The sequence below is a fragment of the Amblyomma americanum genome, chromosome 6 (genome assembly GCF_052857255.1).
Source record: "Amblyomma americanum isolate KBUSLIRL-KWMA chromosome 6, ASM5285725v1, whole genome shotgun sequence".
Taxonomy (NCBI): domain Eukaryota; kingdom Metazoa; phylum Arthropoda; class Arachnida; order Ixodida; family Ixodidae; genus Amblyomma; species Amblyomma americanum.
In genome coordinates, this window is record NC_135502.1 from 66265428 (window position 1) to 66277739 (window position 12312).

The 12312-nt window shown below is 44.9% G+C and overlaps 1 protein-coding gene across 1 annotated transcript in view; it reads left to right on the top strand.

Moving 5' to 3' along the window:
- Nucleotides 1-12312, top strand: part of Sse (extra spindle pole bodies like 1, separase) — a 74069-nt gene that overhangs the window by 41550 nt on the left and 20207 nt on the right. Inside the window, exons 16-21 of the mRNA XM_077627194.1 lie at nucleotides 1260-2469; nucleotides 4117-4402; nucleotides 7725-7840; nucleotides 8416-8522; nucleotides 10294-10442; nucleotides 11048-11193. Of these exons, the coding sequence (XP_077483320.1) occupies nucleotides 1260-2469; nucleotides 4117-4402; nucleotides 7725-7840; nucleotides 8416-8522; nucleotides 10294-10442; nucleotides 11048-11193 (2014 nt within the window). The remainder of the gene's footprint in view (nucleotides 1-1259; nucleotides 2470-4116; nucleotides 4403-7724; nucleotides 7841-8415; nucleotides 8523-10293; nucleotides 10443-11047; nucleotides 11194-12312) is intronic.

The following is a 12312-nucleotide window of genomic DNA, read 5'->3' on the forward strand; positions in this document are numbered from 1 at the left end:
GCAATTGCATTTACTACTTTGAGTAACAGGGGTTTCCTGTGAACATTGCTAGGCGATTTAATCTACATTTCTTTTTCATTCCAGTTTTCATTCTGTATTGCCCCTTAGCGTTTTCACACAAGAACTGCATGTTATGAAAAATTGCTGCCTGTTCTCAGCCTTGTACTAGTTAACCCTGGATATAAGTTGACTTAAGACTGAAGGTTGTGTTGTCTTACTTTTGTGTCACTGATATTGCATGCCGCCTGTTTCTTACAGCCAGCCACTATAACAAGTCTGTTGACTAGGGGTGTGCGAATATATCAAATATTCAGAAGAATAGTAAAGAATTCGGTGTTCGTCTTGAACGAATAACATTTCTGCAATGTTTGCATCATCTGGTATCTGTTCAGTGTACCTCCTTTGGGATGGCACCATGATACGTGCGTAGCCAAAGCCCTGGGCACCTGCCAGCCTCACGCGCCGTACACATATGCGCCCGCAGCCATGTCAGAGCAGTTATGTGCATGCACATGGCAGCAGATGTGAGCAGGTGCAAGTGCAGTGCCTAGGTCTGCACCCTCCAGTTGTCTTCGCCCGCATTACCAGTGGTGCGCACATGCCAGAACCACCATGGCGGCATGCATCGAGTGAGGATGTGCGGCTCCCTTGACTTCCACGCGATGAGTCTGAGCTGACTGCAGCTGCTGCAGCCACTCTTCTCGGCATGAAATTCGCTAATCAAGTGCAACGGCACGAGCACAAAATGGAGCTAGCACAAGACACATGGAGATGGGTGCCCCTTTCTGACGCCTGACACAGGATGGCACTGTGTACACGCCTAGCAGGTGTCCATGGAGTCACAGCGGAAAAGCAACTGCTGCACAATGACGCAATTTCAATTAAGAGCAGTAGTCAGAGGTCCTACAAATATGTCAGCACTGCATGTAGGTCAACTCCCCCAATTTCCAATGGCAGTTTCTTGCAGAAAGTCAAAGCAGCTTCAATGAGTTTGATATAGTTTCAATGCACTCTGTTTTTATTTCATGTAAAGTTCTTCTGTTGTTAAAAAGTACAAGATTTTGGAAATGCTTGTTGTGCCATTCAACCTTTCTTTGCATGCCAAAAGTATTTGAAATATTCACTTTGAAATTATTCCAGGAAAATTACTATTCACTTCGAATTCACTTCGAACAAAAAAAAAACTATATTCGCACACCCCTATTGTTGACCTTCAGCCTATAGACACTCTTGATCCCCATCTTTTTCCCCACATGCAGATGTGCCAGGCTTGTCCTCCTCATTGCAAACTTGGATATGCTCTGCGAAAAGCTCCACGACGCCAAGCGCAAGCTAGTGAATGTGGAGTTCATGTTACGCCTCGAAAACTTCAGCTGTCCAAAGCGGTCTCAGGATAACGGAGGCTCCACAATGGACTTGAGGCACTCCGAGGACAGCGGTGAGATCGGGGAGAAGACTTACAACAAATACCCACAGCTCGCCACACGCAGCCACTCAATGTCTGTGGCACTCTTCCTCAAGCGGGAAACAACCTTGCACTCTCCGCCGTCCATTCCCAGCCTGGACAAACTTCACAGTGCAAACTGCGACTGTCAGTTGTGCAAATTCTATGCAACGAGGCAGTTGTGGATTGAGCGTGACCTGCTCAAGTGCCTACTATATGTCACAGTTGGAGATGTTGCAGCTGCTGTCGGCGGTTTTGAGTCTCTCCTCACTCTCGCAGACTCGCTGCAGCAGAAACTCTCGCAGGAGGTTGCCGCCATTACTTCTTTTCTCAAGCACCGGCTTTCCAAAGTCATGTGCTTCAGCCATAGCAAGACCACGGGTGCCTGGGGTGAGCTTCTATCCCTGCGTGCCAGCATCCTCCTGCAATTGTCCGAGGCCCACCTTCTCCGAAAGAGCTACTCGTCATCACTGGAGAGGGCAGACGAAGGCCTCAAGCTTGTCTCTCTGAATGGCTGTGGCAGCAAGAGCCACTGGAAAACGTTTGCCAGCTTGGCCCACCAGAAGGTCAAGGTGCTGGTCACCATGTCTTGCAAGGCCAGGGACTGCTCCAGCAACCTCAAGGGTGGTTCACTTTGGTTGGTCAACACCAACCAGCACGCGGCTGTGGCCTCGGACGAGCCTGCTCAGTTTTCACCGCAGAGGCAGCATGAAAAACGTTCAGCCCCTCTCAAAGTTCCGAACGCACCCAAGCCACGTAAAGACACACATATGGACAGATACATGAAGAGCTTAAGCAGAGCCGAGATGGCGAGCCGTATGGACAAGGGAAGAGAAGAGAAGGCTGCATTTGTTGTTTATGATGAGACTGTGGAGAGCGGCATGGGTGGGACTAAGCGTAGTGTTGCCAGGGCTAGCAGGAGAGCAACAGCACGAACAAGGGCTGCTGCTACAGCAGCTGCAGGTGACACTGCCAGCATGTATGCAGATGGCAAGCCAGAAGTGTCCCGGATGCCAAAAAAGGCGGTGAGTTGCACTACTTTCATTTTTATTTCTTCCAGTAGTGGCATCTGCTCTGCCAAACAAATATGCTGATTTTTTCTGATGAAGACCCAAAGAGCAATAGCAGCTGTACAAGGTGGGACGAAGGCCAGTTGCATTGCAAACAGGACTGCAGCCCGCATTGAAAACAGGACTCGGGTAAAACCTCGTTGACACGTTCCCGGTTCATACAATTTCCTGACCCATATGCTGAAAACTGCAGGCATTCAAAATGTCCCCAAGAGTTGCACTGTTTTTCTCCCGATTAATACATTCTTGGATAACACAATTTCCCGGCTACTGACAAATTCTGGTCAAATTCTGACAAATTCTGGTCGTATTAAAACTTGTAGCAACCAACCACGCATGTGCAAACATGCAAATGGTCCAAAAGAGGCATCTGAAAACTACAACGATGCGCTGACGCACAAGGGGGCCGGGTCTGGAGAACGTAGGTTGAAAAGCAAGACCACTGGGATAGTCAGCTGCAGCTGCCGCAATGGTTTCCCCGCATTACATTGGTGATAAGGGGCAGAGCATTCGAAGTCGTCGAGGAAAAAATTTCGGCTGCTTTTGCTATAGCCGAATGGCGACGGACCGCATGTGTTGCATACTTTCTTCTTAGCTCAGGACAACGCAAATGCAGATTAAATTCTGGAAGCTCTAGAAAAGGAGCTGTTTAGACCTAGCAACAATAAATGCTAGTTGGCATTTTTTTTATATGAAATTGGCAATAAATGTCTTTGTACATCATTAAACAGTTATTTTTCAGAATTAGGCAGTTTGGATGATACGTTCTCCCAATCATAAGTGAACATGCATTTTTCTCCTCATATGCTGACACCTCCCCTCCTCCCACCCAACTCTCTTGAAGAGAGCCACTCGTTGATTCCTTTGCCTGGGGACCAGGAAGTTGAAAATTACATTATATAAGAGTTATATATAAGTTTATATAAGTTGTATATATATATTATATAAGTTTCACAATGCAAAGGTTTCTGTTGGTCTCCAGAGATATTGAGAACTGATTTGTGCAACGCTTCAATAAATGAAAAATGGTTGTCATGCGATGTTTTTGTAGCGCCACTGCTTAAGTCAACGTGCACATGAGCAGGACCAAGTTTTATCATGGCGTGCTTATCGCCTGATATCACTGGAATATTTTGCCAGTTAGAATCAGTTTGTGAACTAATCACTAGCCCTAAATGAAGTTTGATTCATAATTGACTAATTAGTATGATGCTCTCAAAATAGCTAGAGGTTTCATTATGAAAACTTAAAGCTAAGGAAAAATTGAAACGCAGATCCCTCAGATTTTTTTTTCTTCTTCTGTTAGTCGTTTTCTGGCACAGGTGTCTGATCTGAACATAGATCAACAATGGTGGCTCAGTGGCCTTGGCATTCAGCTGCTGATCCCAAGGTCGTGGGTTCAATCCTGGCCGCAGCGGCCGTATTTTGATGGAGATAAAATACAAAAATGCCAATGTTCTGTGCGATATCAGTGAACATTAAAGAACCCCAAGTGGTCTTAATTAATCGAGTACCCTCCACTATGCCGTCCCCCATAGCCATGTGTTGCTTTAGGACGTCAAGCCCCACAATTTACAATTTTTTTTTTTTTGCATATTCAAGGCTCGGGCCCAGCGTAAGACTGCAAAAACTGACCTCGTGTCCACAAATGCTGGCGAAGACGCAACTGCACAGGGAGGTGGCGAAGATCCTGTTGAGGAAGTTCAAGTGCGCTGTGCAAGTGGTGTGCCTCTACTGCTCAATACCGTTGACGAGGAAGAGGCAGCTACCTCAGTTGCTCGGCTGTCATTGCTCGAGAAGGAGCCTGCAGTGCAAGAAGATATCGTCTACAAGCAGGAGGAAGAGATCATGGTCAAAGAAGAGCAGTTGCCAGCGTGCAAACCTCAAGGTATATGTGGTGTGACATTACTGTAATACATTTACCCAAGGGCAGATCCATGTCAGAGTTTGTGCTCAATTGTATATAATATAACAATGGTGATTGGCTGGGTATGCATCCTCTGTACTTTAAAATGAGCTAGTATTTTGAAATTTCATTCACTTGCAGCTTCCTTTTTTCCTCCTCACACAACAAAGCAATAACTTTTATTCTTTTCAACTTGTGCAGTACAGCCAGAGGTGCTGTTTTTCTCAAATTCTTCACATGTAAATATTCAAGGAATGATGCAGCTTGCTGTCTAAGTGGCCAAAGGAGGTAGACATCCACAGGATGACAGTATTGTTACATCTGACATTTGAGCATAGGAAAGGACATTAAAAGTTTGACAACTTGGCAGCTGCGGCCATGCAGTTGTGACAGGTGGTTTTTAATACTCGTGCGTGACATGCAGGGTTATCCCCAGAAATTCTTGAGAGTTGGACACTGTTGACTGACGTCGTTGGTTCAGAAATCTAGGTGCCTTACTAAGGGGAATATTATGCAGGAATGCAATTTCTTACTATAAACAATGATTAATAGAGCATAACCTCTCTATTATACATTCTTCATGACACCGAGGGGAAAAAAATACAAGTTGGGAAACATAGTAGCCAAGCACATTGCTTCAGTCCACTGCTACAGCTTTGCTTTTCAAAGTTCATTTCTATCTCGGGGCATGAAAAAATAGTACATTGGTGTCTCCCGCTTTTTTTACTATTTGCTGAAGCGGCAGCAATCTTGTCTGAAATTTCGGACTTTTTTTAGCTCCCACAATTGTCTGTCACGATAGTTCTGCTTGCACAAAGCATTCCGAACATCATGTGATGGCTCTCCTGTCCATAGAAAGGCTGTGGCAAGGAAGGAGTGAAGCTGCGACACATGTGCAGTCCTGCACTGTTGTTGCGGCGACTGCTTTAATTCAACACATTTTTCATCTATCAGAATCGGGGAAACTCGTCTAAGTGACAGGGGCAAAAAACAAGCGAATGACAGAAACAAAAGCCTTAAAGCCAACCTGCACCACAGTATCTTGTACAGTGGTGCCTCTCGTGGCATAGTTTTGCTTTTGCAGACAACGCTTCAGCAGTGTGAGCAGCTTCATCACTGTCTTTTGCTGCTTTCTCATTCTCTAGAGCAATCATGCCTAAACGCCAAGCTAGAAACAAGAATGAAGCAAAATAAAAAAAGTGTGGTCTTGCCTGCACCGCAAGCAGAAATGCGGTATCGGTGCAAGCGATAGCGCGGCCGCGCCTAAACACTTTCCCGCATGGCCCGCAGCCAGCGTGGCAGCAATGATATCGCAGCAGTTTCTTCCAGGAAGGGGGCGATTTTGCTAAGCAGGACGGTTCTGGGCGTTGTATATTGTCAGGTCAGGCACCTTCTTGTCCAGCTATGACCTAATAGGTGGGCAGTGATCATAGACATGAGTGGTCAGGTGTATTGGTGGGGAGATCCCCCGGTGACAGGTTATTTTTAGTAATATATCTGGTGAAATTTTGGTGCTCAGCCACAGCATTGTGGATTCCTACCCAGATTTCTCAATTTTTTTCCGCTGCTTAGAGCAGCGCGTTTCTGCTTTGAAGGTAAACTCCTCATGAGGAAAGCTGGCGTCAATAAATGGTGATTCATGTGGGAGCAGCAGTACGGCAGTCTAGCAACTACATTTTGTTTAGAGGCAAACACAAGCGTCTTGTCTGAGATAGGCTAAGAAATATTCTTCGTAGATGCACTCATTCACATAAGAAATCGTGGTTGTGGCGCTCGGCTGCTGGCCCGAAAGACGCGGGTTCGATCCCGGCCGCGGCGGTCGAATTTCGATGGAGGCGAAATTCTAGAGGCCCGTGTGCTGTGCGATGGAGGCGCACGTTAAATACCCCAGGTGGTCGCAATTCCTGGAGCCCTTCACTACGGCGTCTCTCATAGCCTGAGTCGCTTTGGGACGTTAAACCCTCATAAACCATAAACCAAACATAAGAAATCACACCCTTATTTAACTTGTTATATCAAACTTGGGATTCAGCCGCCACAGTGTCTCTGTGGTTATGGTGCTGCTGGTTTTATGTGTTTGCTGCTAGCCGCAGTTTTGAGGCACCTTAGTGATTGCAAGTTAGAGCATGCTAATTGTAACTGAAGGGTATCAGTTTGTGGAAAAAATGTGTGAAGGGTCTGCGAGCTGAAATCCTGAGCATTCCTTTTTTAGTGCAGTGAAGTTATTCGGCTTCTAGAAATTATTTTTCTGTTTTAGAGTGAAAGCTGTTTTCTTAGCACAAGACTCCCAATGGAATGAATGAAAGTGTGTTTTATGCTAGAGCAGACAAACTCTGGACACCGAGCACAATATCGCAAAATTTTGTCATGATTGGTAGCACAGTGTATAACGACATCATTACAGTGTTCTTTGGTGCCTTCCCGCTCTATTTTGCATTCTGTACTCTAAAAAAATGCTGCAAGCCATGAAGCATCGTTTTACCATGCATCGAGAGTTATTTCTCAAACATTCAGAGGTGCATCCAGTAGCCTTGCTCGTCTCAAAATGTTCACTCGTAGTGTGGAAACTTGTTTGGGGGTTGCCACAGACAGTTGTTTATGATTTTTTTTATCTCATAGTTTTGGTGTAATCTGCATAACTGACATTACCAAAAAAAAAATTTTTTTTGTTTAGACACATTACTTTTCAGTTTTAGCCCCTTCAAGCTGCTGTGTATTTCAAGCTGGAGCCTTCTTTGGTATCTTTTGCTAGCTCCTGAGCATTTGAAATTGAAGAACCACTATAATTCACACATATAGAAAAATAGTACGTATTTTTCTGTACCTTTTCAGCAGCAAAAGCAGCTTTCTCCAAGAATTCTGAGAATTATGTGTGCATGCATTCGAGACTTCTTTCAGTAAGGAAGGATAAAAGTATCGCATTGAAAAATAAAAATTAGGCACATACATAACTGGTGAGTCTGTTAAAACAGAAAGCACACTGGCATGCACTTGAGGCATTTGGCACAAATAACGTTGAAATGAAGCCCTTACCAGCAACAGGCCATTCAAGGCAGGTGTCAGCACCTGCTGACTGTAGAAAGGTAGTTTTGAATGTGTAGGACGGAGTTCTAAGATGCAGTGGCGAGATAGTGCCCATATGGTCATTGTGATGTTAATGTGTTTCGTCATTTTCTGCACGTTTTGTGTCAAGAATGGATTACCATCTAGCCTAAATCCACATGTTATTAAGCTTCATGTTAATTGTTTCTTGGCTTGTTTTCAAGTTATTGAACCCTGCCGCCCCTCCATTTTCTTTTTTCAGCTTATGATGAAATGATGGCACTTCTCGACAAAGCATTCCAGCTCATCATTCACTTTCCTCCATGCCCACTGTATGCTGAAATGAGCAGGACAATGGCACACCTTCTGGACCTACAGGCAAGAGCTGACATATAAACTCGCATGCTGCCGGACTAGCGGCAAATGGGCAAACCGAACTGCAGACAGTCCTGTGGTTTCGGATTGCGGCCACGCAGGCCTTGGAGATTATCAGAAGCTTGCTCTTGCATTAGTAAATCCTGGATAGGTCTGTCGGATAGGAGCTTCGTTTTCTAAGTGCTTTACGGTGGCCGCTTGGACTTGGTTTTTGTTGTTGCTATTCTGTTTGACCACTTGTCATGCCTTGCATCTTCTGTGCATTTTGTGTTTAACTGTAAAGTTTTGTGAACAAAGCCTTAGTTGAGTCAGCACTTGTCCTGTGTACTCCTTTTCTAGTCCTTCGTCCTGTGCTGCTTGCCATTATGGTTGAAACTGACACTGCCGGACAGATTTTGTGAAGATGGCAGTAGTAATGCTAACGCATCGCAAATTATGAAAGCTACAAATCATTTTTCTGGCATGCATTAAAAACACCTTCAGTGGTTGTGAAATTAATCCTGTGTTCTCTACCACCATGTGCCTTGTCATCACTTGCTTTGTCATTGTGTCATCACACCACTTGCTTTTTCTTACAGGAGAAGCGCACCAGAGATTGTAAGGATGCATGTCTGTGGCATGTTAGCCAGACATCTGCAGTCACACTCCAACACACTGGGCTCACCTGCCTCTACAAGAAGCTCAAGTAAGGGTGCCAGTTGAAATTAGTCAGTGCCATCCATCAACAGGGGTCCTAGACACCTGGCTCTTTGTCTCAATGGTTAGGTGTTTGGCTACTAACCCAAAAGATGTGGGTTCGATCCTGGCTGTGGCGGTCGCATTTCGATGGAGACGAAATGCTAGACGCCCATGTACTGTGAGATGCCAGTGAACGTTAAAGAACCCCAGATGGTCAAATTTATTCACAGCCCTCCATTATAGCGTCCCTCATAGCCTGAGTCATTTCAGGGCGTTAAACCCCATCAGTTTGTAATGCCAACTGTATTCGAGTACAAAGAATCTATGTTTTGACAAGGGCAATGGGACACTCAGGGCAGCTCCATCCAATCTTTCTCAAAATCGACTTGACAGCTTTCGGTGAATATGTCCACATCTGTTTTGTAGCAGAAGACGCATTCATTGTGGAGAAATTTTGGACCTCTTCTCGTTCCACCACTGGATTCATTTTTAAATACAGACTCATGCTGCCAGTAACAAAATGGATGCCACACTTAAACAGAAAGGAGTAAAAAAGGGAGTAAGCTATCCTCTAGCCTACTCCAGTTTACAGTAAAAGCTCGTTAATTCGAACTTCGCGGGACCGGGAAAAAAGTTCGAATTATCCGATGTTAGAATTATGGAATGGAAAAACTGACAAGAACCATTTGCATTACGGTGTATGTACCGTATTTACGGGGCAACGAACCCACCCACACCCGATTTCTGCCTAAAAATGTGAAAGAAAAAAAAGCGTCAGTCGTTAATGCTTCCCTCAGTTTGTTTCGCACCCTCAACGTCCACAACACATTTCTTGGCAGTGCGCCAATAACCTGTGCAGCCACCTTTTGACATTAGCTCTATCATAGGGGGGGGAGCGAACTTGGCAGAGTGCCAGCGCTTGTCCGGTTGTGCAAGCCTCGTTTTCACTATGTTCGCCTTATCGTGCCATGGCCGTCTACTGCCACTCAACCATTGGAACGCGCGATAGCCACCTTTTGCAGCGAACGATGCCAAAAGCCGGCGTCATGATCGCGGCTGCGTTGGCGGCTGATGGGTGGAAGGATGGACGACGCTCGCAAAGGAAAAAAGTTTTTCACGTAATTTGTACCGCCCCTCTGAAGTCATAGCCTTTCATGGGCATTGGCTGGGGCAGCGCGGACAGTACTTATCCGTATTTCCGAATTAACAGGGCTCGAATTAACGAGTATTTATTGTATTTACTCACGTAATGGACCCACTTTTTTCCCAGAAAAGTTGACATCAATTTGGGGGGAGGGTTCATTACACGGGAAAAAAAAGTTTCCAACAGATTTTTCTGGAAGAGTCGAGATTTCATATATCTCTGTCCGTCCTTCCGTCATCAACAAACGCACGCAGTCAGACGTGTTCGTGCTGCTAGTGTTTAGCATCGTTCAGTTTGACGAGATGCGGCAATTTTGTGCTAGCCGGCGGCAAGATAACGCTAATGTGCTGAACACCGGCCCTGAAGGTCAGGCGCGCGTTTCTTACTGCGAGGTTAAAAACAGGACAGTGACAAGTGTCTAATGCGAATATTTAATCTTTAGCTTAGAGTGCACAACGTCTTGGTGCTCTGCCAGGTTTGTAACTGTAAGCACTGGTCGTTCCAGCAACACCTGTGCAGCTGTTGTTGCTGCCTGGTAACTTGTGTGCTGGTGACTCTGCATGCTTTTTGTGTTTGGTTATTTTATTATTTTGACTTTGATTTATTTATTAATATTACTATATTTTTTTCCCAGGAAACAAAAGGCTGCCTTTATTCGAGATGGAGTACAAGAGTGGAGTCTAAATGAACAGGACCTGAGCAAGGCACATGCACTAAGTTTCAGGATGCTTAGTGAGCTCAAGACTGCGCAGCTCACAGAACTGTATGAGCTGCTGCCTGCAAGTAAGTGACTGCTGTGGGTTTAGGTTCATTGGAACGTTTGCATTCTAAACTCCCGTGACATTTGAGCAAAATTATGAGGTGATGTTCAACGTCCCCATCAGAAACTTCTATGGATCAGTCTCAGTGAGTCAGTTTTTCTTTTTCTTTTTCTTTATCCACCCTGGAAGCTGTTAAGTGAGGGTAGCAAGTGCTACCAGCAGCTCATTGTCATTATCTGAACTTTATCAGATACATTACTGCTTGTCTTCAACTTTATACTGTGGACTAGGAAAAAAAAAAGGTGCAGAGGGCGTTTCTTTTTTTTTTTTTTTTGCTGGAGGGTTTTAATTATAGTGGCAGTGGCAGTAGCAAGGAACCTTTCAGCAAAGGACAGTGATGTGAACACCCAAGTCGACAGTTTCAGATGAATAGGTTGGCTTTTGTTTAGGGCCAACTCAGTGTGAAAGATGGGCATAAGCTGGTCATCTTCTTGGGCTGCTATAGTCAGCATGCAGATGCCACCCTGACCTAAAATGTACAAATATACTCCAGGTCCGTGTTGCATCATAAAATTGGTGGCAGACATTAAGAGTTAACAAATCATTGTTCTTCTTGCTGCTTTTCAGACTGGACAGTTGTGCAAGTGACAGCAACAGAGCCTGTTACAAAGGGACCTAGCGGTGTAACCCTCACCCCGGATTTATTTGTCTGCCAGTGTCGGAAGGGGAAGGCCCCGATCACTGTCAAGCTCAGCGGCTCCTCAGATGCTGAGGTATGTGGCTGTAACTCAATGAGTGTTTTGAGGCTACAAAGTGCCAGCCATTGGAGCCCACTAAAACCATGCCAAGCATTTTTGGGATATGTCCAGGCACGTAGTTGGGCTGCGGAAGTATTTCAGCATTCAGAATGTTGAAATGGAAAGTATTGAATACTGCAGGCCTATTAATTCGAAGCCAAAGTTCAGTATATATCATTCATAATTCACATCATCCAAAAGAAATGAAAACTGGAACATAAAAGTACTGCAAAGAAGGAGACGACAGTGCTCCAACACCAACAACGATGAAGAGGTTTGGGCAGCCTCGGCGAACGGCTGCCGCGCGTATTGGAGAGCTCGCTCTGGAAGCCCGTACTGGTGCCGCCGCTGCTGGGTCAGTTTGTGCCACGGTTACGTCGCCAGCCCTTTCAGCGTTGCAATAAACCGCTCTTCAGTACATTCAGTTTCAATGATACATATTTATAATTTTTGCATAAAAAACGCTATGATACTTATTTCGATCTGTCTGCCTTCACTCACTGTGAGCCCTGCTGCCTGGCTTTTTGAAATGCATGTGAGTGTGGCCTTGCTTATTATTTGGAATTGGCTTACTTTACTGGAGACCAGAGTTTTGTGTTCTGTAAGCAAATGCTATCAGCCCAAGTATACATGTGGCAATACTCCCCTGCAAGACAAATTGTCAAAGTAAGCAGAAAGCATAATGTAAATACAGCTAGGATGAAAACTGCATTAATGGGTTAGCATTGTTAATGAAAACCATGATTGAAATCATTCATCCCATTCTTTTTCTTTGGTTTTAACTTTAGTAAACTCTGTCATAACTTTTTCCCTGACAGTACATCAAAGATCGCAAGAACAAGGAAACGAAATTGGAGGTGTACACAAATTCATTCACAATCTCAGGCAGTGAATAGCTTTGCACTTCTCCAATTCTACAAGTACCGGTTTGGTACTGCTGTGGGCAGCAGCAAATTGGTAAATGCTATTCACTGTTTAGTGAAGGATAGAATTCTACGATGAGGTTGCTTGCCAGCATTTAATTTTTGGGAGACCAAGCAATGAAAGATGGAGCTAACAAACAGCCCTTGCATCATTATTACTGCCCAATAACAT